Here is a 26,769-nt window from a genome sequence, read left to right on the forward strand (position 1 = left end):
TACGTCGTTGAAGAGAAATTGTTCGAGCCATGTTTCCGAAGTAACAAAGAGGCGACTGGATTGCAGCCATTCAAAGACCAAATATAACGTCCCAGAACACTCCAGCTCACAGGTTAGTCTGCTCCAAGCATTTACACGAAGGTCAGTGTTTTTTAGTAGTTAATACGTCATTTTCATAACATAATTAGTGATATAGGTTACAAGCAAGTCTGGCGCCGAACAGAAATTGTCGCGCTATGCTCCTTTATTTATTGTGCATAAATAGTGAATTGTCCTGACACAATATTGCGTTTCGCTTCTGTTATTATGGTACATTGACAAAAACATATACTTTTATTCACAGGATAAAACAGGTTTTTTGTATCACTAATTGCCCAGTACGATTACAGCATACAATATTATTGTCACTGCTACATTTCTGTGATGGGTACCAGAAATTATTTCCACTGCTAATTAATTACCGTTGAGCTCAAAGGTCCTATTAATAAACGGTTAAGGAATGTGTATTTATGACGACAATTTGTGAGACTGGTAAACTTATGATACGTACGATGGTCTTTCGTTCTACACGGTGCATTTCAAGGTCCTGCACCCATCCGTCGGTAAACTGTACCTGGGCTTGTTGCAGTGACCTGAAGTTACTAAACTTCATGATCGTATGCGCTCACTCCAAGAACCGTATGATTATAAATATGCATATAAATATGCTACAATGAGATAGCTGACTTCATCTAACTAGCAAATGTTGTCCAGGCTACGTTGGTGATACAGTTTTTTTTAATGTGTATGATATTTTTGTCATGCGATTTTAAAGCTGGTCCTACAACCGCATCCAAGAATAACATGCAGCTTATCTCAGAACTGTCGGTGAAAATTATTATTGGAGCTAGGTTTAATTGAGCTGCATTTTAAAGAGGTGCAATTTCACAATTTGTGTATATTTTCTACGTTCACTTTTGTCATGTGTTGAGAAAAACACAGATTTAAAATTACATGGTCTAATATTTACATTTAGCATATAACTGCAACATTATTTTTTCGTTGTTTTTTTTTTTTTAAAGACTCGAAAGGACTTGAAATTCAAAGTTTCAGACTTGTGACTTGACTCGGACTTTTACACCAGTGACTTGAGACTCGACTCTGACTTGCCTGACATTACTTGAGACTTGACTTGAGACTTGAGGATAAAGACTTGAGACTTACTTGAGACTTGCAAAACAATGACTTGGTCCCACCTCTGCTACTTATACCTTTCAAGTTTTAGACCTTTGAGAGAGCTCATTCTGATAATGGAGTACAGTCACTCACAGGTAATCATGAGATTAAAAGCAGAGGGGTTTGTGGAGGGGGTTTGGACATTACATGCTAAACCTGTGTAATTATTCAGACATTTCAAAGTTGTCACATGGAGTACTTGTTAGTAGATGTTTTATCAGCAATGCCTTTGTGAACTCAGCACTTTACCTGTGATCTATAGGTGAATGCTCTTGCCAAGGATATCCTGCTATTCCTGCTCAAGGGACGATTGATGATGACAGCATCAGCCTGGGACAGATTCAATGAGGCACTTTACCCGGTCATGCCCATATTACAGGTGTTGTAATCTCTTCAGAGGCTCAGTAGTATTTGCACTGCAGAGCTCATAAAGCGCACATCTCATTGGAGCTTATTAAACAATATTTATGGAAGGGAAGAATGGGTGTATGTTGCCTACAATGAGAACAGCTATGATCAAAAGTGCAATATTAGCACTCTTGGACCACAAAGACTGTGCATTGAGCTGCCAGTGAGAAAAATTTGGTTATTTTCTCATTTACATATTCTGTTATATTGTTTCCTTTTTGAGTGGAGGGGGAAGAGAAACAAAAACTTTTTATTAATTGTTCAGTTCCAGGGAACAGAAAGCCAGGAAATTCTTCATGAATAAACATGAGGCTTTGACTAGGCTGTCAAGTGTGATTTAATTCAAGAAGGCCATTCAGAGATGGGCCCACCATGTCAACAAGAGACAAAACGAAACCACCCGTAATCAAAGTGATGCATATTTTATTTACTTTTGCACCGCTTTGCTGGAATTCCCCATTGTTTGCTTTATTGTCTGCCAAGGCAGTCTTGAGAATTGTGTGTGTTTGTGTGTCTGTGTGCGGCAGGGTTACGCCAGCACCGAGGAGTCACTGGGAAACTGCGTCCTGCTGATAAGTGACATGTCGGACATGGCAAGAGACAGTGTGTTCCCAAGTACAGCCAAACTAAAGGCGGCACTGCGACTCCTTTTCACTAAGCAGCCCGCGTGAGTCTCTTCTCTGGGTCTTTCCTTTGTTGCTCTTTCTTGTTGTTTCTCTCTGTGCTCGTTTGAGCATTTTGTGCCTGCCCGGAATTGTGTGCATATCAGAAATGTGTGTGTTTGTGCCTGTGATGAGTATACTTGGATGTCTGGCATGTTTCTTTTCTTTTTTCCGTTTTCCTTTCGTGGAGTTGTTTGATGATTTTGACGTCGGTTCTCGGGATTATTTGTTAGCCAGACAAACACTCAAGAGCCTGAAAATGTACTCTCCAACTTGTGGTGGGTATATTAGGCCTCTGTGTTGCTGTCAGGTGCTTGTCATGTCAACCAAATGCTCTTCGAGGCCTGTGTAAAACACTTTCTCATCCGGTCCCAATCTATGAATATTGATAGAAATGGAAATCAACACCAGAGAAGCCCTGGTAAATTCTGGCAGCAAGTAATAGAGCTGCCGCCTTCACTGCCAGCTATTTCTTGAGTTGTTGTTTGAAAAATCAAACTGTAAATGTTTTTTTGTTTTGTTTTTTTTGCTTCGCCGCATGAATTAGGTTGTTTTGCAGCAATTATAAGTCCTTAACCACACCTGCTTATATTCTTTCATTATTCATTATTAACAGTGTGAGAATAGCAGCAGTGCAGCAATTCCTGCCCCACCTCACTGGAAGCGACGATTCAAATACAGCCCGGCCAAAACTGGATCAACAAATGATTGCCTCGCTCCCCAACCTCTTCTGCCTTAAAAACCCTTTAGACATCACACTTGATACCAGCAAGAAGTCTGTTTTAAAGGTATAATCCTGCATACATAGCACAAAACTGATGTGTGCACTAATAAAAGTAAGTGCTTACCTATGTGTTTGTTTTATGTCTTAGGTGGAATCTGTTGAGAAGCTGTTTAGTATCCTCTACTCAGACATGGTTGATATCACCTTGAAAAGGTCAGCTGCAGAACAGCTTTCTGTGGTGCTACAAGGTGAGATATCTGTAAAAGCTATATTTATAGTAGTATTATAAACTCATCTTTTGTCTGATTTTAATATTTTTCCAAGTTAAATATTTGTTCTGGCAGGTTAAAGCTTGTAAAAGCAACTTATCAGCCTTCCTTTGCAAGTTGCTTAATATTAGATTAGACTACATATGTAAAAGTATATTTTAAGATCCTTCTGTCATTGTCTTTTTCCTCAAAATTACATATTTAGAAGCTTCTTTTTTTTCAATTATAGTAATCCCTTCATGTCTTAAGTAGCTTAAGATTTGTGCTCTTGCATTGAATCTGCATCATGGGTATGTCTTAATCGCAGACCTTTTTAAAACTCAACGCCATAACTTAAACTATGATCTAACGTGCACTACTATAGGAATGTGAGTTGTGTCAACATGTAGTTACGATGACTTTGATTGGCCCGTTCATTACTGCCATTTAATCCTAAGTTACTACTCAAGCTACTTCTTATGCCATCTTTTTTTAATCATCTGGAGGAAAACTCCACTGCTGACTAGTGTTTTGGCAGCTAAATTGCAGAGCAACAGAAGAACGCCAAGTGACATCAATCACTCGTGTAGGCTATGCTCCACCCTCTACATATACTTTGCACATATGTATAACTCACACATTTAATGCACCGATTTGTCTTATTTGACATGTGAATTGTGCTAATATTGCTGCTTCACCATTTGGATGCCTGCTCCAATCTACATCTGTGAGCCCCAACAACAAGTTTTCTGGCTATACAGTTCAATGCAAAATTTAATTTTTTATTTATGTAGCTCTGAATCACAACGGTCACCTCATGGTGCATTATATTATAAGGTGAAGAGAATTCAATGATATCGAGAAAACCCAAACAATTAGATGACCCAAGAGCAAGCACTTGGTGACAGTGGGAAGGAAAAACTCCCTTTTAAGAGTAAGAAACCTCAGTTAGAACCAGACTCAGGGAGGATCGGCCATCTGCGACCAGATGAGGGTGAGGGAAGAGACACACTGTGGAAGAGAGCCAAAGATTAATAACTAATAGATTGTTATTCGTTTCCTTCTGTATATTATTATACAGAAGGAAATGTACTGTCTACATTCAGCTCTTTCAAGCGAGAGAGGGGGAAAAAGCATGGGCTATATTCAGCAATCCACATTATCTCAAAAAACTGTCATTGTCAGCTGACCATTTGCACAGAATAAAATGTTATTCTTTGCAAGTTTTACTTACAGTAACTTGGTAAATTGTCATCAGCTCCTCTGCTCCGTGTGTGTCTGTTACACAAACACATGTATTGGAGTTTGGAAGACACATGCATGGTGCCACTGAGAGCAGATGAGAGCAGCGAAACAGCATCAGAAACTGTCACACTGAGCTGGAATGAAACGAATGCTCATAGAAAAGATGAATCCTCAGCTTATCAAACAGCAAATAATGTTTTGCAAAAGTTAGACAGATTTAGTTCCTTATTGTCAGCTCTCAAAAGTTGGAACTTCCCTGCAAAATGACAGAACTTGTTCCTTAGGTTTGTAATGAATAAAACCCTGGTGGTTTTCAGATACACTGCTATTCCACTGTGAGAATGCTTCGCTTCAGAAAAAAAATGCTTTTTATTTTTATTGAAATGATTTTTTTATTGGGAAACACTAACTTTGGTGGCACATCCAGGCCAGTTTTAGAATGTGATAATACAAGGATTTAGAGATGTTAATTTACATCTGGATAATTGATGATTTGAATGTCTTATTACTCCCAGAAAAAGCTTTGCAAAAACTGCATTCACTAAAATGTAAATCAATTATAAAAGTCTGTGATACGCAAAACGCTGTGTTAAAACTACAATTTGTAGTAAGGGCACCAGTGTTTGTTGTTTCCCAATACTTTACTGTGTGTGTGTGTTTTGACATATATTGAACGGTTTTCTTTCTTTCCCTTTAGACACAGCAATGCACCCAGTACTAAAGAACCTTGGAATAACAGATAAAGTCCTTTCTGTAATTATGGAGTGTGTAAATGGCAACAAGGTAAATAGGAGAAACAGACTGTGGATGCTTACTGAAACAGTTACTATTGAAACTCAATAACCCAAATATATAAAGTCACATGTTGTCTCGTTTATGTATATGTCCATGTTTATGTGTTCACGTGAGTTCATGTGTGGATGCAGGAAAACCACTGAGCCGTGAATGATAGAAGGATGAAATGGCGTGTATAAATATTGTCAGACAGGCCCTGGTCAGCAGTGATTTCTGGCCTGTAGTTGATGCAGTCTGCTGACCATTCCCAGGCTTTTAATCAGAAACTGCCGAGGGTAATCGTCCAACATGTCTCGCTACATGGATGTGGAGTAACAGGGCTACAGAGAATGACTTGTATTTGTTCCCAACCTCCCTTGCCTGCAACCTTCACAGTCACAGAATTTAGGTATAGCTTATGCGAGCTGACACTAAAGAAATCCTGTGCATTTGTGAGAGGCAGAACAAGGCGAGGCCGACTGGCAGCGTGTGGCTTTGTTTGTGTTTTCCTTGCAATTAAACACCGAGTGAGTATGTTGCTGTTTTCCCCAGAGGTTTGATTGTCTACTGGAGCCTTGTGTATGTATCCTGAGAAAGCTGGTGTACGCTGATCCATCTCTGAGGCACAGCCTGGCACAGCGGCAGCTCCTGCTCCTCACACTGCTCAGGGGTACATTCACAAGACAACTCATTAAATAACAGCTACACACATTGTGTCGAGTAGCTCGGGGCCATATTCTCAAGTCATCCACTGATGCATAGCTTTTAACCATGCTGTCACACTGTAGTAAGTAGCATATTAGTATGATGCAACTTGTTGCCACAGAGCTCGGCTCGGCAGCAGTGCACTTTTAACAGCTTAGTCTTAATAGTAGTTGGTAATATATACAGCAGCTCTAATATTTGTTGCATAAATTTGAGCTAAAATGTAACTTGGTTTATAAATTAAAAGACATTTAATTCAAGTGATTTTATGTATATTTGCGTAATGGTTTTAGTCAGGTCTAGACAGAAAATAGAGCTTTATTGAAATTTATTCATGCAAAAGATATGCAGTGTTTTAAACATAACCACATTTTAAATTCAGTGGAGTCTTACATTTAATAAGAAAAGTGTTTGCAAGTTTATTTTTGCAAATAAATTCTTGCAATATAAACTACTACTTCACTATTACTTCTGTAATCTTCTTATGGACTCAAGTGATAAAGTTCTGGATGTCATTGTTATGTAAATTGCCTATTTTGGTCTTCATTATAGCATCGTTCATATTGAAGGAGAACAAAAGCGATGGAAGTGAGAATGCTGTTCTGATGAGTTTACTGCTATTTGATGAGATCGCCAGCACTGACTTATGGTGAGCATAATTTTCCTCTCTTTAAATTTCCATTTGTGCATGCATTAATGTTCATCCTTTTAATACTGCAGTGCTCTTTTTCTGTCATCAGGTCTGACACGTCCACCACAGAAGTGAGCGTCACACCATTCTCCCTGCCATTGGCAGTAACACGCAGGTAAGACCTTCATAAACTTCTGGAGGTCAGCAGCAGTGTTAAATATTGCCTTGTGCTTCGTTGCCACTTTTTTTACTTCCCTGTCATTAAAACACTTGACAGACAATATTCACAGTTTTGTTTTTAATCTTTCTTCAAGGTACAACGTTCCATTTCAGGCAGCAACTCATCATGCTGTTAGTCCGTACCGCTGCGTACTGGTGCCTTCGTCTGACCTCCAAACTCTTAACCCTGCCCGCCAAGCCCTACAGGTGGACTGGAACACTGCGTGGCATTCTGGGATAGATAACCTCCTTCAGGAGCTTTGTGGCATTGCTAGAGATGTCAGCGAGTAAGCTCCTTCATATTTCCAACTGTATATGTGCAAATGTTAGGTGTGGCCATTGTACTAATGCGTTTCATGTGTGTTCTTTTTTTGTGTTTAAAAATTAGGATTAAATTAGAGATTGGACACCATGGTAGATGAATGTTTCTGTGTCAAGCAAAGTAGTCTAGTAGACTGCCAAAGAAACTTACCTGAGCAATAATTCTGTGACAGGATTTTTTTTTTTCTTTTTTGAGAAAAGGCTTTGAGTTATAGATATCACTCTTTTAAAACATTCCCTGTTGTAGAGCATTGCGGTGAAGTTTTAGATTCAGCCTTGCCATCTTGTGTTTCATCTGTCTTCATTTACTTCTAATGTGACCTAATTCAAACAAATGAGAGTGTCTCTCCCAAATTCAGCCAGTTTGATTACAGCACAGATGTTTGAAGCACACCATGGATGGATTAGTCCATCTTAAACTGAATTTCACACAATGCTGTGACTGGGGAAAACAGCACTTGTTTAAGATTGATTAGTCAATAAAATAGACGGGTGTCTTCTTTGTACTTAGTGTTTATGTGAAGTATAGCTATGTATCAAAGCGATCAGCTTCAGATATTGTTGTTTTTTTGTTACCACACTCGAAAAAAACATGGCTACCTCTGCTTTAATCAGTTGTAAGAAATTCTCAAAACTTCTGATGAATCATAAATGTCTCATCCCACTAGACTGGTGATCAAATATGACTGTTAATGCAGTCATTAGTGATTCTGAGGCTGCTGCTTAAGCAATAAACTTGCCAGCTCATCAGTAGTCATGCGCTTTAATTTGGAATATATACATTTTTAAACCATTAACATTGTATTCCCCTTAGATTCCATCCCGACTTAAAGCTGTCAGAAACACAAGTTTTGTGGCTGAAGGCAGTGCACCTTCCCACTGCGCTGCAGGATTGTATCCAGGCCATCGTCACCGCATCAGGGCACAGTTCTGTGGCCTCTGCTCTCTCCAGGCTCAGCATCTACCTGTTGATTGACAGGCTGGCATTCCCACACATTCCCACCTACAGATGCAGGGAGACCCTTCACTCCCTCAGCTGGCAGGCTGCAGTGACCAGGTACACTAGATAATTATAATCAAGGATTTATGAACTTTTCTCACACTGTTACCAAAACCAGTAAATGTAATCCTGTGTGTAAAATGTAAATAAAGATAGAATTCAAGGATTAAAATTCGGTATAGGCAATATGTCAAATATGGAAAATGAGATGTGAAATGTTTATACTTTTAAAAATGCACTTTATGTTGTAGCACAGGCAAAAACTGAGCACAGACCTGAACAATATATTCAGGTCTGCGAGCAGCGTACGCTTCCATTCAGACAATGTCTTTTTCAACTTGCTTATTTCAGCAAAACAATGCCAAGTGACATTTGTGAATGCATTATAACAGCATGACTCTGTAGTAAGAGTGCTAATTTGACTTGCCTGCAGCTCAGACTTGTCATCCATTCAACACATTTGGCACATTATGAAACCGAAAATATGACAAAGAAAGCCCTGAAATGTTGGTCTGCTCAAATCCTAAGAATGCAAAAATGGAAAAACATTGTGCTCTCAGAACTACAGCAACTGGTGTCCTCAATTCCTAAACACCTACAGAGTGTTGTTGAAAGAAATGGTGATGCAACACAGATATAAGCTTAGCCGAATGAGTGGGTGACATCCAATTCAAAATAAACATGTATTTTTTCAACATTGTATAAATGTTTTTTGAACTATTCTCCCTTAATTTAGGATCTGAATAAGCTGGAAGCATTGTGTTTATTTATATTTACACAGGTTCTCAGTTTTTTTGGAAATGGGTATTTAGCAAAACTGAGTGAGACATAGACACTCATCTGCCACTTTATTAGGTACACGTGTTCATCTGCTTATGAACGCAAATATCTAATCAGCCAATCACATGATGGTAATCCAGTGCATTTAGTCACAGAGATATGGCTGAAGTGTTCAGGTTGCTGGTGGTGTAATAGTGTAAAGCATATCTTTTTTTCTTGGCACACTATGGATCACTTAGTACCAGCTGAGCATAATTTAAACACCACAGCCTACCTGAGGGTCATTGCTGGTGAGGCCAACAAATCTGCAGTAGCTGTGTAATGGTAGCATGTCAGTATGGACCGAAATCTCTGAGGAATGGTTCCAGCACCTTGATAAATTTGTGCCACGAAGAAGGAGAATTAAAGTAGGTCTGAAGACAAAAGGAGGACGCAACAAGGTACTAAAAAGTGATGAATGAAATGTAATACTTCAGTAACAATGAAGACATTTTGGAATAAGTCTCCATAAACACAAACTCACATATGTCAGTTATTTCTCTGATCTGATCAGTGTTATTCAATCAATGTTATTATCCTTCTCAACCATGGTTTTTCTTCTAATGTTGTCTCTTTCTCCTCCTCTTCCTCCCTGCAGGTTTCTCCAGGTGCGCCCAGCCTGTGTTGAGGATGAAAGGTTGCTGGTGGGCATCATTGCATTTTTGAATGCCTACTTCACGCAGATTCACACTGAATTTGCGGCCGACTCAGAGGACGAGGACCTGCGCTGGATACTGGAGCTACTTCTCAACCAGGTACACATCATGACATGTGTGAAAGAAAAACCTCACTTTAAAAAAAAAATCATTATAGTTTCATTTCATTTAACAGGAGCTATGCTGTTTAGCATGGTTCAAACACAGACAGCTACAGAGTTTGTAGTGATTACTGTTTACTTAGCCTGGCAGGGCGAAGGACACTGTCTCAGCTGAACTCTGGACACGCACACACGTACACATACAGACATATATGCACATGCTGATGTACACCCCCCCCCCCCCCCCCCCCCCCCCCCTCCTCCTCCTCCAAACGCCTTCGACACTTATTCCCTTCCGATGCTGACGGTGGATCAAGGAGACCAGCGCATAGGCTGCAGGCCCGGATGTACTGTCTACATTGGCTGTCTCTCATCCTTTACCCATCCCTGAGCTTGTTGTGTGTTTCTCTGGTGTATTAAGAGTGGAGCTCAGTCTGGGGGGAGTTTTTTTTTTTCTCCTTATCTTTCCTCATGTGGTGCATTTGCCATTGTTATACCTCTCTGACGAGGTCTTCCCCATGTGATGTTTTTGTGTAATGTATGTATGGTCGGAGGGTAAGATGGCACCGCCATTGCGTGCAGTATGTCGGCAGCCTTAACATGAAATTTCCCCTTGTGGGACTAATAAAGGTATCTTATCTTATCTTACTAATGTCCAGCCATTTTACTTTAGTTAGTTCCTAGTTTTTTGGCACAGCGTGTACACATTATTTTAGTTATGGATTCATTGAGCACTCTAGTTTCCCATTAAACTAGTGGCCATCTTATCCATACATACCTTACTCATCTTATTTATGTGTCACACCATAGCTCACCTTGTTAGTACCATTAAAATATGTGTGTATGTGTTTCCATTAGCTGGTAATCTGGTTAGAAGCAGAAAGCTATAAATATGCAATCAAAGCATGGATAAATCACTCACACACAAACACACACACCGTCGCGCAACCATATTACTTTTTCATAACTGAAAATGGTTTCGTAGCTTTCTACCTCAGGCCTGTGGCAGAGATTATTTCCTTATTTCCTTAAAACAAAGTCACATTCATAGTTTTTTTTTTTTTTTTTTTATACCTTAACAGAAAAATCATCTCACTTTTTCAGTGCTGCTTTTAGGATTTAATCAGTTTCACCTTGGCTTTCTCATTAATGTGTGTGTAAACAATAATTCCTCCCCTGGCAGCTAACGAAGACTCACACTGAATGCCTGGCAGGGGTGAGCAGTGCTGCTCTGACTTTTTCTGTAATTACTGAGCTGTTTCAGGAACATCTGTCACTTCATAGACTTGGATTAACTACCCACTCTGTGTGCACTGCTCAGTATGAAATTCTGCTGTTTGGCATTGCAGAGGCAGGTTTTTTAGGGAGAGAAGGAGGTGGTTGCTTGCATACACTTCTCGCCCTTCTCTCCATAATACTCCATAAGTCAGTTTTTCTTTTCTCCCTTCAGTTTAAAACCTCTATAACTAAAGTAAATACACTCAACACTACTAGCTAGGAATGCACAAATTATGGGGGTGAATTTAAAATAATTACGTACAATTCAACAGTATCCGTATCTTCCAGGATGCTGTGTCTCTGCTGAATTTGCTGCTAGGTGTGGAGAACCAGACCTCAACTCAGAGCACAGGGGAGCATCAAGAAGTGAAGAACCATGTGAGCCAAAGACTGCAGAGAGAGCTCACCCACTTCTTTAAAACCTTACTCCGCTGCCTATCACACACCACTGACAGGTAGGTTTTCACAGACACACTTGTGGCTTCCTTAGGTGAAGTCACATATGACAGCCAGTGGTTCTTTTTTTTTTTTTTTTTAGATTAAATAATTTGAACTTTTAAGTAAAACACAACTTTGTAATTACATTGGACAGGTTAGATGTTTTTTTTCCTTTTTACATTATAACGTGATGCGTATCATTGAGATTTATCTGCTTCTAACATATCAAATACTTTTTCTCCACTACAGCTGAGGCATTTTTTGCCTTACCAAAACATTCAGCCATATTTTACACAAAATACCTTTTTGTAGTGCTAGGTATAAATAATTCAGTCTTTATCGCTCTTTTTCTGCCTTTTTTGCCTTTTTCTGTCTGATTTGCTCGCTTCTGTCTTTCTCGTTCTCTCCTTTCCTGTCTGTCCAGGCTATGTTTGGCATTAGCCGGCCCCTTCAAGAGCCAGCTGGCCGTCCGTTTGCTTCAGAGCCTGCGGGTGTCTGATGCACCGCGTTTTTATGGCCTTCCCAGCCTGGAGAGGACACTGCAGGGCATGATCAGCGTGACTGCCCAGCCTGGCTGGAGCTCCCACTGCCCTGACCTGGAGCCCAGCTCCCTTTGCTCCAAGTATCTCAGTGGGTTATTAGAGGTATGTGTTTGTCCATCAGTTTGTATTTGCATGTGGCATGAGTGTCAAGTTCTTTGTCTGCACAGTGTGTGCGCATATGCTCGTGCGCTGCATTGGCAAGTGCCGAAGCTTTTCCCCTCTCATCAGATACGAGAATGCCTACAGAAATGAAGAAAAAGGCAAACAGAGTACTTTCTGTGGAATTAATTAAAATTAAGCAAAAATGTGGTTACGGGACATGAATAACAAAAGGTAAAAAACATTCATTGATTAGACACGCCACACTGTGAAGATGCTGATGAGCTTAATCAACCTTGCCTATTCCATCTGTTCAGCTGTTCAACGGTCCATAAAACAATAGCGTAACTCAGTGTAGACCAGCTTGCACAGCAGTCCAGAGCACAGAGGTGTCCACATTTAGTTTTGCTTTGAAATGAAGACCCCCAAGGAACAGACAGCTCTGTTTACACGGGAACAGCCTTTTGTTTGTTATTTGGGGGGCAGCTTTTATTGACATAAATTAACATTTAATGGAGACTGAAGGTTAATTTGCTTTTGCAGTTAGGATTTGTAATGGCAGCTTCGGTCTCTCAGATTCCGATATCGTCCTCTTTCATCGTCGGCTTTTTAACCTTTTCGCCCGCCTCTCACCTGCTATAGATCACCTCGTTGACTCCTCCCCCACCTCCTCCTGGCAAAGTAGAGGCCCAAATCTCAGCAAGCCTTGGGCTCCTCTCTCTCTTCATCTGCTCATATGTGCAACCACACATCCTGATGGCACACCAAAGCAAAAATAATTAGTCTCAGCTGTATTTAATTTTCATTTGGATGCATTGGGCTGCATGACAAGCATACAGTTTGCATTAACACAGAAGCAACTACTCTGTTTGCTCAACTGACTGTGCCTTTGGTGTTCACACTGAAAGTAGGTGTAGCATTGGATAACAACTACATACCAAATATGAACGACCTCTGCACTGTATCTATGTCTTTTTAGATAGATAGATAGTGTCATAATCTTAATTGGCACATAAGGATATAATATTTCCAATATATTCTGTTATCTACCCAGGTGATATCCTCATTTTACGTTGAGTGGGGTGGCAACTCCTTGTCGTTCATGGGGAAAGGTGTTACCAAGAATGCAGTCATCTGCTTGCTTCACTTGTCTCATGAGATGATGTCTGAAAACAAGGACAAGGCAAGTGTCAACATACTGCAGTATACAGCAGAAAACATGCTCTAGAATTGAGATCCTACTGTGTTTATAGTTAGTGAACACTTTTCTGCAAATTATTAAAAGACGTTGGAGTAAAACCGAAGTGTTTTTTTTTTTCCTGCACTAGGACATGATTCCACAGTGGTCTTTGGGGAATGAAGCAGCTGCCGAAGAAGCCAGTTCCTCTCAGCTGGGTTTAGCATGGTTGATCCCGTTATGGGTGGACCGAGATCAAGAGGTAATGAGCGCCACTTTTATATGCAAACATAACACGAAAACTATGTTTACTGTGTTCGGTTGATTATTTGTTTGTTGGAAATAAATCCTAATATTGTTGGAAGGCGTGTTTATGTCGCTTTAAATGGTACGGAAAATGCATTTGTGGTTTGAGCAGCAGCGTTATGCCCAATAAAAACTTTCCAAACAGCTTATTCTGTTACTGACTCTTAATTGGTGTTGTTTATTGGACAACTATGTAATTTATTGCCAAGTAGCACTGTTACAACAACGAAATAATCAACCAAACACAAATGTCCTTACTTTTTGGGCTATGTTTATTTAGTGTTTATACTTCAATATATGAATTTGCTGTAAGAGAGTAAAGGAGTTGAGTTTACATTTGATTTTTCACCTTCATTTTTTGTAAACCCTGTCTGTTTTTAAAATAAAGCTTTAGATGTTTGGCTTCTGGGGCGGGGGAAGAACCCTGTAACAGTTGCACAAGAGCTCACAGGCATAAAGGAAGTACATGACAGCTAGTCGTACCAAATGCACTGCTCAAAAATGACTTCCCACACAAGTCAGTCTAAGAGGCTCCCTTGACAAAGAAGACTATGTTTTCAGTTTAAATGTCAGTATGATATTATAGTAAAAATAAAAACCACCATGACCAAATTCACATTTATTGCATTAGATGTGTACCATAACATTAACATGTCATGTTTTTGTTTTGTTTTTTCTTTAACAAAGCTTCATCTCAGTGTTCTCTCTTCCTCGTTTCAAACGTGGGTTTATTCTTTCATGTCAGGTGAGATTTGCCAGTTTGAGTTTGGGTGCAGCTCTATCCTCGATGCCCAGCGGGTGCCAGGCTCTGTGTGCCAGCTGTCAGAACATAAGTGGAGGCCTGTGGGGCACATTGCTCAACATCCTCTTGGATCAACAGGAGAGCAGCATGGTCCGCAGAGAGGTACAGTGTTTGAACTGCAACTGTGTTGACTGTTAAAGCCAGAAATATTCTGGGTTATTGATTATTATCACTAATGGTTTAACCTGAGGACTCTTGGGTGAATATATAGAACATGCAGAGATGATTAGTGATAGGTAAACTATGAGTTGCAGAGTATATATGTCTCAGTGGAAGGAAAGCAAATTTCATTTTCACCTAATGAGTGGTCAGAAAATGAGTCTGGACTTGAATGTATTACCAGCCAAATAAAGGCAGATGGCACTGTTGCTGATTTAGTTTAAGTTGACTCAGTGTGTGTGTGTGTGTGTGTGTGTGTGTGTGTGTGTGTGTGTGTGTGTGTGTGTGTGTGTGTGTGTGTGTGTGTGTGTGTCCTTTTTTTTTTTTTTTTTTTTTTAATTGTTTGTGTGTCTAGGCTGCATTTATCCTGCAGAACTTGCTGGTGATGCCTATGCCTGCCAACGCAGAGGAGGCCAAGGACTCCCACTGGCAGGTCGGCAGATCTGCCAGCCAGTTAAAAAGCTTTTATAGACCATGAACTGTTTTCACTTTCTCTCTCATTTGGTTTTTCTCTCTTTATATCCCCTCTCTGTCCCTCCTTTCCATTCCAAACCATCCTCTCCTCTCTAGTTAAGCCCTGCAGGGTTCAGGGGTGTTGCTAGAACTGAAGCTGTACTGAGGGTGCAGGCTTCCAGCACTAAACCCCCCCAAAAATCACATTTAAATCTGTCAAAACATCAAACTAATTCAGCATGCCATTACTCATCAAGGGAGCTGTAAGTCAGAAATTGAAAAAAAAAAAGAAGAAGGTATCGTGTGTTCTTATCTTATAAAAGCAAAGCTTGTTGTTTACTAAATCTGATGCACACAATATTGCAAAGTACAAAGCAGGCCAAGTGCAAAAAAAAGAAAGCAGAAACGGTTACACTTGCTGCCTAGCTGTGCAGGGGCTATATGAAAAGAAAAGAAAGATCCAAAAACAAAATAAAACTAGGACACAAAATGTCATCCTGTAGCTATGAAGTGACATTTGTAAAATGAATGAAATGTCTTACATCAGTGGCGCAACTTAACGAATGCCCTCAGCCTCTACACTTTGTCCTTTTCTTCAACTCTCTTTGATTTCTTTGTTTTTAATTTGTAAATTTCAATGGGAATCATAATTGCATCATAAAAATATAATGTTTGCATTAAATACTGAAACATCTATTCTCCTGTCGCCCTCTCATCGTCTAGCACCCGTGTGTTCGCGATGAAGTGTCTGGGGTGTCTTTGGTGGGTCTTCCAGCACTGCAGGCTCTGCTCTATCACTGTCAGTATTTCCAGCATGTGGGTCTCTCTGCCTCCAGTTGTTACTGTGGCAGGTACACTTTCTACATCCAGCCTCGTGTTGGCTCTCACTGTGGCCCAAGACTTCAGGAGAGCGCCTCATCGGGTAAGCTAATTCTTTTGATTTTCCTTAATTACTCTCTTCAAGCCTGATAATGTGGATTTGTTCCAGCAGTACACATCCACACTGACTTTCATTATTGATTTTCTTCCCTTTTTCCCCCTACATTTTCTTATAACACTGCTGTAATCTGTATCTGTTGTTTTGTTTATATGCTTGTGTAGATTCTGAGAATTCTCTGTGGCTTTCGGGACGCAACCCACCAGCACCCACAGTCAACTCCAGCAGACCCTCCAGCTCTCTCTCCACCTCTAGCACTGTGGTCAGCGCAGCAATATGCATACCAATAAATGAACCGCTGCATTAAAGTTAAATGGATCCTCACATCTTAATGTTGTCCATTATAGATAAGAGATTCAAGGCCACACTCCCCAAAGGCTCCCTCCCCACTGAGTATGACACAAGATACCCCTGTCAGCAGACTGATGGCTCAAGGTACTGAAATGAGAAATGTCTGTGGATAACAGCCTCAGTAAAACTGTGTGTTTACTTCTTAGTACTGCATAAACCTTTTATTTTTTCCCTTCTGAAACAGCGGCTCTCAATATGGCTACTGATTGTCTTAAACTAAACCAAGTTTTGTGTTTATGTGAGCATCCTAAATACACAGCTGAGAAAGTAGTGCAGCTTTTCTTTGGTTTACTGCTTTTGATTATGTGGTCAGTGGTTGGTAGCCAGAGACAGAGACGTGATTTACAATATGTGAACCCTTTTTCAGGAAGTGTGTCTGTTAGCCCTCTATTGATGTGTCTCGCAGGCCAGAGCGACACAGACACCAGCAACTCTATTACCTCGCAGGACTCCCGACAGGGCGAGCCCTTGGCCATGGAACCCGTTGTCAAGGTAACGCCTGACCTCCTGACGGCCCACTGCGGCCTGCTGACCAACCTGCTGGCCATCCTGCCAGACTTCACCCTCACTGCCATCCGACATAACCAGCTCCTTCAAGCTCTGGCCAGGTAAGAGGTCACATGCTGAGTCCACATGAACACCAGCTCAACCACCCTTGATGTATTATCATCTTAAGCAAGCATTGATTTAAGTGTTTGCGCTTTTAAGCAAATAATCATTTAAGGGAAAGACTTGTAAAAAAAAACAAAAGCAGAAAGTTTTTGTCCTTGTAAACACAAAAACCATAAAATACAGATACAAAAACTACACCTTGCATTCCTGCACCGTTTTTTTTCACCATTTAAATAAAAGTGTGCATATTTGACTACAGAATTTGCGTTAATTGTAGCCTTAATCCCCCTCTAGCTGGTTCCTTGCAAGCACACACTTTCTCCATCATGTTTATTTTCTTCTTCAGTCTGGTGGCTCTTGGCTCCGTTGAAAAGTGTCTGACTGAGCTGAAGACGCCAAACATCCTTCCAGGAGAGAGAGAGGACATCAAACGCCAGGTGAGGATTACTGCGTTAGATGCATCTAAAGAAATTTTTCCAACGTTTTTAACATTTCTATTATTATTATATCTTACCACAAAAAACTGTGGGCTGGTTTGAAAAAACAAAGCAAAACAGTGCATTTGAGTGCAGCACGAGGTTATCTAAGAGCATCTCCAGATTTCAGTGTGGGTGGAATACTAAACAAGCTCATATTCAAAACATACCATTGTTTTGGACATGTTTTTAATCATATGATTTTTTTTTTTTTAATTTTAACTGTTCAATAAATATCTGCATTATTTTTCCTTTCTAGTTTGTCACCATACTTCAGTTCCTGTCCAGCTTTTCAAAACTCCTGCAGTCATATGTCACAGTGAGCGAGGAGCCGATTGGACAGATGGACTTCCTGAAGAAGCTGTTGTCTTCTCTGGTGGCTGTGCTCATGCTGGATACTAATGGTTTAGGTTAGAAAATCATATTATATTTAAAGGAAACAATGATTTAGACTGTTTTCCAAAATTTGTATGTATGCCATCATTGGTGACTCCCCCCTCCCCCCCAAAAAACCTAAACAGTTCTTCAAAATCAAGTCCTTTTTGGACATTGGTCCCACTCTTCTTGCAGCATGCCCTGTAGTGCACTCTGTGTGTCTCTTTGTGGCTGTCTTGTGTCAGAAAATTTGTGACTCACCCTTTCCCTCCTCAGACGCAGGTACCCGGGACGTGGTTTGTATGTGCTGGGTAGACGTGTTTATGCTCCTGGCTACTCTGGTGAAGAGGGACGGCTCAGCAGCGCACCCATCTGTCTGTGCTGCGCTGGGGAGACACTGGCGAGCGTTTGCAGGTACGCAGGTTGCTCGGCTCAGTATGCGAGCAAAACTAGGGGGGTAGAGTAATGTAATAACTGCAATTTGGACTACAGAATTTTATATTGTAATATTGATCACTTCTCATATTGCACAATTATATACTATTGTGAAATTATGTATTCCATTTGATTTAAACAGCCCACTGAGGTTTAAGACACAAGCTCTTGCTTGATGAAATGCGGTCTTACATCATAAAAGACTGATAACCGTGATTAGGTGTAATTATGTTGATTGCAGTAACTGACTAAATAATCAGGTTTAGCATTTTAGGTGTAATTGTGCAGCCTTAAATCTGATGCAGAAAAAAATCAATTCTGTCTTTTTAACATGCTTTTTGCATCATTACTATTTGTATTAACTTTCCTGAACAGATGCTACGATACGATAATTGCATCCTGTCCTCATACTACCCCTACTTGTCTTCTTGTGTGATTAATGGCGCAGCAGGGAAGTCTGATGAGTCCAGTGAAATAATGCTGAGCCTTTGTGCGTGTAGTTTTGAGTTTACATGTTCACGATATCTTGGTGCCATTCAAATAATTAGTGTGCTTACTTCTCGCACCTACTACCTCATTCATGAACAAATATTTAGCTATCACAGGGTTGCAGTTTTTTACTCTCATTTTCCCCGTGTGTCTACAGGAACGTTATCGGCGAGCGTAAATGAGAGGTTTGCGCAGCCTCTCCTTCACACGGTGGCTCTGCAGTTTCTCTGTACAGTTTTCACAGAGGAAACAAAGAGCCGCAGTCAAGAGGTCACAACCTCTAACTCAAAGTATGTCAGATCTCTCTCAGATGTCCTGAATAGTCCCTCAGCCAGCGAGCTGTGTGAGCTCTTATTACAGGTATGATGGGTTGATGGTCTCTAAAGTAATCAGCTGTGTTGTTAGCTAGCTTTGTGTTCACTAGGAATTATTTTGGAACAAAAAATCGAGTTACATGCTTTTGGTCAATGTTATGTAAAAAAGTTTGAATTTGAAAGTGTGTTACTGTGCGGCGCAATCACTGTCCTGCTTCAACTTCTGCTGCCAGAGCTTTGAGAAGAGGACCACTCAGGACCCTTTAAAGAAGCTTACAGCTAGAGCTCTGATGACACTGCTAGCCTGCAGCCCCACAGCTCAAAACTATGCAGTTAAAGGTAATCCCCTAAACGTCAGGCTGGAGTTAGATTATCACCTGTCATTTACTCTGGTTTCTTTATGTTCATCTATCTTTTTAAACCGTGTCCCTAAAAGTTCATCTTTGAAGCAAACCTGTTTTTGAGCGATTTTTGTGATTGTGTTAAAAAGTGCTTGAATAACAGTAGAAACGTGGTATCTTGGTGATAGTTTAACCGAGTGTGAACCTCGGATTGTCTTGTGTTCTAGCTGGTTTAATTGACACCTGTGTGGAGCAGCTGAAGCAAACTCATACCCAGCTCCACTTGGAGTCAGTCCGGCCCAGCAAGGCTTCCCACCGCAAAAAGGTGAGCACAGACTGGCTGGAAATTTCCAATCTCAGCATTTCTTTTCCCTTTGGATAGAATAACAAACTGAATTGAACACGAATGAGTTTTTGGGTAAATGTTATGAATATGGGTTGTACTTGTCAGCAGAAAGTCTGCTTACTGTTCTTATAAGCTTTTAATGACTGCGGTAAAGAGTGTTTTTAAATTTGGAAAATGAAGCCTATTGGACTTTATTATTTTTGTTTTCCCATATTATCAGGAAGAGGGCTATTTGAAGGAAGTCAAGCTGACTGTGGAGATCCTGCGGAGTGCTCTTTATTGCAATGATGAATGCAAAGTAAGCCTCTGTGCCTACCTTTTAATTCCCCACTGCTAATTGGTTTTTAATGCAACCCCAGAGTACCGGCGCTGTTCTGTGAATGAAATTTGCCTAAATGCACACGGCTCAGCTAACATCTCAGCAAGTTTAGCTTCTCGCACCCTATAATGTCATTACTTATGAGGCTTTTTAGCTGGTTTTCATTTTCTAAGTGGCCTTTCAGTCACTGTCGGTTAGCTCAGACTAAAAAGCCATGAAGGCTCCACTGCAGTGTTTACCCTGCCATCAGTCTCCGCCTTGTGTGCGTTTCCTGCACGCTTAGGAAAATATTGAGGCATTTTAAGTTGATTACTGTCATCTTTGTTGGAGCTGTTGTATAAATCATGCGCGTGTGTGTAAAATCTGTTTGCGTTTGTAGGTGGTTGCCACAGATGCTCACCTAACACAGGCGCTCAATGCCCTTTGGCCTTGGCTCCTATTGGACGACGCAACTATGGAGGCGGTTCTGGAGCTTCTGTGCGTTTACACGGCCAACTGCACAACAGGTCTGCATGTTTGTGTGTTTATGTTTGCCTCTGTGTGTGTGTGTGTGTATGCTTGTGTGTTTGTGTAGGCATTGTGCCTGGCCCGTGCCTGCCCATCGCCTCTATCTGTAGTTGGCAATCTGACTGAGTCATACACACTTTGCACTGAGAGTCCCATTGTTCTCTCTAATAACCACAGAGCTGCATTGCATCTCAACTGTATAAGACCCAGTGCCTTCTTGCTTGCCACTCACAATAGGCACAGTGTGGCATCCAGAGTTCAGGCTGCACAGCTGTCTCGCTGTATGCAGAGCAGCCAGTTTTAGAGCATGATGTGGGGAGGAACAGAGCATCTCTGTGCTGCTCGAGGTACCAGTATTCCATCATGCAAATGTAAGAACCATGTATGTGGAAACCAAAAAGACGTGCAAGAAAAAGAGAAAAAAAAAACTTTTTGAGTGGAAAAATTGAAAGATTTATAGGAAGGAAACGGTTGGGAAAATGTACTTTGATAAACAGCCTGTGGTACCTTTGATGTGTTTGTGTGCATGCATGCGTGTGCGACTGGCTTAGAAATCAGTTTCATCATTGGTGGTGTGTGTGTGTGGAGGGGGGGGGCGTTATGTGCAACACTTATGAAGGTTTCTAAAATTGTGTGCATCTGTGCGTGCGTGCGTGCGTATGCATATCTCTATTTGATTGGCATCAGTTCCTCAGTGGGTGCGTGTGCACGCTCTGATCTAAACTCCCTCGCTTTAGACCCCCCATAAGCTCAAGCTGTGAAGCACCAGAAAGCAGTGAAGTCGGGCACAGTATTTCCCTAAAGGTTAACTGAACAGCAGGTTGTGTTCAGCCTGCATGCAGCCAGGCTCAGTATTACACCATACACCCTCAGGCTACCACTCGGTCTCCCGAGACCACTACATTTCTGCTGAACCTTTCATCTCCAGTCTATCTCCTTCATCCAAAGCTTTGTTAACGCTGCTAGTTCGAGTCAGATTGTTGTTTTCATCTGTGCCACACATATTTTCCACAGATATTTTTGGAGCAGCCCAAAACTTGCTCCCTCAGACACACAGAAAGTAAAACAAATGAAAATCTTCTTTTTTTTCTCCACTTACATGTAGGGATCTCTCCTTTTGAAGTATATGTTGCATGGCTGCAAAATAATTAATCGGCAGCTGACTCGTATCAGAGAAACAGTTACTTATTAAAGCAGATCCCCCTTGTCAGTTTTATGACACACCAGGTTTCTTGACAGGTATTGAGATAACCGCAGGCTAAGATCAGCATATGCCTGTTTCCAATCCAGGATTAGCAAAACCATCAAGCTGTCATTTTCTCCAACAAGAAATGTCAGTCAGTTTCAGGCTGCCTCGTGAATTCTCTTCAACTTAAGCTTGTTAATTTCTGTATTTTGTGTGTAATGTACATCCATGCCAATTAGTCATGTCAGTTATGCTGATGTGAATGTGCCTTCTTAGTAGAATTGTAGCTACATGATTTACTTCCCACCCAGAGTCAAACGAGCCTAATTGTCATCACTCGAGTATTTCCGTGGTGACTGAATATTAAATAAATGAAGTGCTTTTCAAAAGTGTTTCTGAAACTCTCCGATTTCACCTGTGAAAGGCTTAAAGTTACTTCAGGACTCTTTTTTTTCATCATATTTTGTTTTTCCTGGCTCTTAACTTGTGCCTGTCAGCACTTCTTCCTTCACATATATGTTATGTTCTGTATTGGTGCACAAGTTCCACTTGTCTCCATCATTTTGGTCATTTAGCTAGACTGTCTTTACACCAAAGTAAGCTCTCCATGCAGCCGCGTGGAGATGTTTAGGTGTGGTGGGCAGACAGCCGTGCAAGACAAGGCCTGTTTATGCAGCTACTAGTGCTGCTGTCTGGCGAGCTAGCCAGCATTAAGGTAAACAAAAAAAAAACCAGAGAGTACTTCCAACAACAAGAAAAAATTGGTTTCACTGTATGTGTGTTTGACTTTTTTTAATGCTGAAATTGGCGAGAGAAGTTGTGATTCCAGTCCAGACACAAGATTTCAGTGTAGTACAGGCATGTGATTTTATGTGTATTTGATTTTGTGCGTGTGTGATGTAGATCCAGACATCCACAAAGGGCAAAATAATGTTTTATTTTAATGTTCTTATAAATATAAATGAATATAAGCAGATTAATAAAGCCATTTTCCTTTTTCTGTTCCCAGCATGCAGTTCTCTTTGTGGCAGTGGCCCTGGCCTTGTACCAGGATCTAAAAGCTCCTCCACTAGCTCACTGATGCACTCTGTCATGAAGCTGGCTTCAGCGCTTGCCCCAGATAACAGCATCATCCAGAATCTGGCTTTCTCCCTCTTGGCTAACCTAGTCATGTCCCGTGACTGCAGATGTCTCCTGCAGAAGGTAAGAGACATTATGTACATAGAATTAGTGGGCAAGACAAGTAGCAGATTAAAATGAAAAAGGTTAAAAAATGATGTTAGGAAATCTCGCTCTTGCCCTCTCTAAAACTCTTTCACTGTTGTCATGACTGAAACTTTAATCTCTGTTCACTCTTGTTTCATTTCTGTGATTCTCAGAATAACTTCCTTCAAGCCTTCTTGTCAGTACCGGTGCCCAAGGCTGCTGGTGTTAAAGCCACGTCTGTAAGTAGTGGTTGGAGCCTTCTGGGCCTATGGCTGAGACTGCTGGCCAGTCTCTCATTCACAGAGGACGGCCAGCAGAGTATCCTCAGGCTGACCGGAGCGCTGGAACTGCTGGCAGACTTGGCACCACATCGACGGCACGCGCTGCTCACCCTTCAGAACCTCTGCTTCTGCCCTGCCAACAAGTCACACATCATTGCCAATGGTATGGAAGTTAAGCAAGGATTACATTTAGGAATCGCACTCAGGGATATGAAAAAAAGAAATAAAAGATCAAAAGGGGAAGTTCAGTAAGCAGATTTGTCAGCATTGTGTGTCCACAATGCAAGTCAGTGATTAGGAAAAAATTCAGTGCAGCTAAATGTTCCCTGCTGAGTCACTTTGTTCACTCTTCGTAAAAGTCATCAACCACAGAGGGACTTGTGGTGCACCTAAGGTATGTGCTTTCTGGTGGTAGCCCATTTGCATCAGTAAGCCATCTTAGATCAGTTTCTCTTACTTCTGTGCTACCATCATAAAGTTCTTTAACTGCAACTATAAAATGCAAAACAAAACATACCCGATTTTCAGTTTACCCAGAGTTACCCTTTCCAGGTCATCTTCTTATGAACTTGTGGATCTCTTTTAGTGGTCTAATGTTTTTAAGTTGCTCTGTCCAGGTCTCATTATTTGCACTTCTGTGCATGAACCTCAAACTTGTAAAAGAGTGATCATTAAATTTAAATCAGATTTTCCTTTTTAAACAAACCTATCTGTAGAGTTGCAAAAGCTTAATGGGCCCACACGTTACAGTGGGGCAAAAAAGTATTTAGTCAGCCACCGATTGTGCAAGTTCCCCCACTTAAAATGATGACAGACGTCAGTAATTTGCACCAGAGGTACACTTCAACTGTGAGAGACAGAATGTGAAAAAAAATCCATGAATTCACATGGTAGGATTTGTAAAGAATTTATTCGTAAATTAGGGTGGAAAATAAGTATTTGGTCACCTCAAACAAGGAAAATCTCTGGCTCTCACAGACCTGTAACGTCTTCTATAAGAAGCTTTTCTGTCCCCCACTCGTTACCTGTATGAATGGCACCTGTTTGAACTCATCATCTGTATAAAAGACACCTGTCCACAGCCTCAAACAGTCAGACTCCAAACTCCGCCATGGCCAAGACCAAAGAGCTTTCGAAGGACACCAGGAAAAGTATTGTAGACCTGCACCAGACTGGGAAGAGTGAATCTACAATAGGCAAGCAGCTTGGTGTGAAAAAATCAACTGTGGGAGCAATCATCAGAAAATGGAAGACATATAAGACCACTGATAATCTCCCTCGATCTGGGGCTCCACGCAAGATCTCATCCCGTGGGGTCAAAATGATCATGAGAACGGTGAGCAAAGATCCCAGAACCACACGGGGGGACCTGGTGAATGACCTGCAGAGAGCTGGGACCAAAGTAACAAAGGTCACCATCAGTAACACACTACAACGGCAGGGAATCAAATCCCGCAGTGCCAGACGTGTTCCGCTGCTGAAGCCAGTGCATGTCCAGGCCCGTCTGAAGTTTGCCAGAGAGCACATGGATGATACAGCACAGGATTGGGAGAATGTCATGTGGTCAGATGAAACCAAAGTAGAACTTTTTGGTATAAACTCAACTCGTCGTGTTTGGAGTTAGAAGAATACTGAGTTGCATCCCAAGAACACCATACCTACTGTGAAGCATGGGGGTGGAAACATCATGCTATGGGGCTGTTTTTCTGCCAAGGGGACAGGACGACTGATCCGTGTTAAGGACAGAATGAATGGGGCCATGTATCGTGAGATTTTGAGCCAAAACCTCCTTCCATCAGTGAGAACTTTGAAGATGAAACGAGGCTGGGTCTTCCAACATGACAATGATCCAAAACACACCGCCCGGGCAACAAAGGAGTGGCTCCGTAAGAAGCATTTGAAAGTCCTGGAGTGGCCTAGCCAGTCTCCAGACCTCAACCCCATAGAAAATCTGTGGCGGGAGTTGAAAGTCCGTGTTGCTCGGCGACAGCCCCAAAACATCACTGCTCTCGAGAAGATCTGCATGGAGGAATGGGCCAAAATACCAGCTACTGTGTGTGCAAACCTGGTAAAGACCTATAGTAAACGTTTGACCTCTGTTATTGCCAACAAAGGCTATGTTACAAAGTATTGAGTTGTATTTTTGTTATTGACCAAATACTTATTTTCCACCCTGATTTACGAATAAATTCTTTACAAATCCTACCATGTGGATTCATGGATTTTTTTTTCACATTCTGTCTCTCACAGTTGAAGTGTACCTCTGGTGCAAATTACTGACCTCTGTCATCATTTTAGGTGGGGGAACTTGCACAATCGGTGGCTGACTAAATACTTTTTTGCCCCACTGTAGTTGCTTAGGCTTCACTGACTCAGATTGTAAGAAGGGAAAATAAAACATACCACTTACCATTGCTTTGTTTTAAAAGTTTGCAACATATCAAATGTACTGAAAATGAACAGTCTGGTCTTTATTTAATACTCTCACGGTGTTTATTTGCTTAGTTTTACATCATGTGCAAAAAAATAATCAAAACAAAACAGACTCGTGCGTGCCAAACTTTGGCACGCTTGGACTGGGATATATTGTCAGGACTGCTAAACTGAAACCAAACAGAAAGTGACATTTGAAAGTACACACAGTATGAATAGTATCGTATATACTAGGTGTAGTGCACATATTATATTACTGTGATGCAGAGCTTCTGAATTGAGAATGGAGACTTGAGTGGTATCAGTAACAGCTTTGAGAATTTAAGCTACCAAAAATATATTAAGCCCTTTTAAGTTTATGTTTGCAAATGTGGGCTGAATACAACAGAGATCTGACTATCAGTGATTCTACAACACAGAGATGAAAGCGAAGGAAGTCTGTGAGAATGAAAGACCGATCGTGTCCCCCATGCAGTGCACGCTGCAGGTGGGAGTTGTGGGACCAGGTGCAAAAACTATGTGACCGTATATCTGGTTTCCTGTGGAAAGATCATGTTTCCTGTGTTTTGCATACAGCAAGATTTCCATCAATCACAATAGAGAAAATGAGCAAAAAAAAAATCTCATTGCTTGATCGAAAATCAGCAAGATTAAATAAGTTACGGACTTATGACTAATGTTGCTGCGAGATATGCCACTCAGATAATAGCAGAGGAGGAAAAAAACGTTTCTCCTTTGTTCACTTCACTGCACATGAAATAAACTCTTTTCCTGTTAAGTTAAAGTTAATTTCAGAGTCTAGACTAGCTTACAACAACCTTCGTTTAATAGAAAATATGTGCTATTAAAATTACTGAGCAGAGGCTACTGAGACTTTCAAGGAAACTTTGATTGCAATAATGCTGTGAGACCTGTACTGTAAAAGCAGATGATGCACAGCCAGTAATCCGGTGATTAATATGTTCTTGCTATGTTACTCTCCTCTAAGTTTCAGTGAGTTGTGGTTGAAGTGGGGAAAAAAAAAGTCTGTCAGGTTTTCCAGATGTGTTTTGAATACAACAAGGCTGAATTCAATGACCGAACCAGGCGCCTGCTCTCTGCATGCTCCAGGTTTGGGTCCAGAACTTGTTGCCTTTATGTCTTCTTCATCTTTGTTTGAGCACGTTGTCTTTTTGGAAT

General features: G+C 41.0%; 1 protein-coding gene across 2 annotated transcripts in view; it reads left to right on the forward strand.

Moving 5' to 3' along the window:
• The window catches only part of rttn (rotatin), a 37,106-nt gene that overhangs the window by 8,849 nt on the left and 1,488 nt on the right, over positions 1–26,769 (forward strand). For both annotated transcript variants that reach the window (XM_085418604.1, XM_085418605.1), the window contains exons 16-46: positions 1,478–1,594; positions 2,151–2,290; positions 2,902–3,073; positions 3,158–3,257; positions 5,200–5,285; positions 5,829–5,946; positions 6,534–6,630; positions 6,722–6,787; positions 6,927–7,118; positions 7,967–8,209; positions 9,570–9,726; positions 11,295–11,461; positions 11,869–12,088; positions 13,140–13,268; positions 13,414–13,524; positions 14,314–14,472; positions 14,885–14,962; positions 15,706–15,904; positions 16,084–16,181; positions 16,267–16,354; positions 16,677–16,878; positions 17,229–17,319; positions 17,618–17,768; positions 18,010–18,147; positions 18,815–19,017; positions 19,205–19,310; positions 19,540–19,637; positions 19,879–19,956; positions 20,357–20,483; positions 22,680–22,873; positions 23,050–23,320. In XM_085418604.1, the coding sequence (XP_085274730.1) occupies positions 1,478–1,594; positions 2,151–2,290; positions 2,902–3,073; positions 3,158–3,257; positions 5,200–5,285; positions 5,829–5,946; positions 6,534–6,630; positions 6,722–6,787; positions 6,927–7,118; positions 7,967–8,209; positions 9,570–9,726; positions 11,295–11,461; positions 11,869–12,088; positions 13,140–13,268; positions 13,414–13,524; positions 14,314–14,472; positions 14,885–14,962; positions 15,706–15,904; positions 16,084–16,181; positions 16,267–16,354; positions 16,677–16,878; positions 17,229–17,319; positions 17,618–17,768; positions 18,010–18,147; positions 18,815–19,017; positions 19,205–19,310; positions 19,540–19,637; positions 19,879–19,956; positions 20,357–20,483; positions 22,680–22,873; positions 23,050–23,320 (4,396 nt within the window). The remainder of the gene's footprint in view (positions 1–1,477; positions 1,595–2,150; positions 2,291–2,901; positions 3,074–3,157; positions 3,258–5,199; positions 5,286–5,828; positions 5,947–6,533; positions 6,631–6,721; positions 6,788–6,926; positions 7,119–7,966; positions 8,210–9,569; positions 9,727–11,294; positions 11,462–11,868; positions 12,089–13,139; positions 13,269–13,413; positions 13,525–14,313; positions 14,473–14,884; positions 14,963–15,705; positions 15,905–16,083; positions 16,182–16,266; positions 16,355–16,676; positions 16,879–17,228; positions 17,320–17,617; positions 17,769–18,009; positions 18,148–18,814; positions 19,018–19,204; positions 19,311–19,539; positions 19,638–19,878; positions 19,957–20,356; positions 20,484–22,679; positions 22,874–23,049; positions 23,321–26,769) is intronic.

Source organism: Rhamphochromis longiceps, linkage group LG9 (genome assembly GCF_057381845.1).
Source record: "Rhamphochromis longiceps isolate RC_006_pf linkage group LG9, R_longiceps_female_GT1.1, whole genome shotgun sequence".
Taxonomy (NCBI): domain Eukaryota; kingdom Metazoa; phylum Chordata; class Actinopteri; order Cichliformes; family Cichlidae; genus Rhamphochromis; species Rhamphochromis longiceps.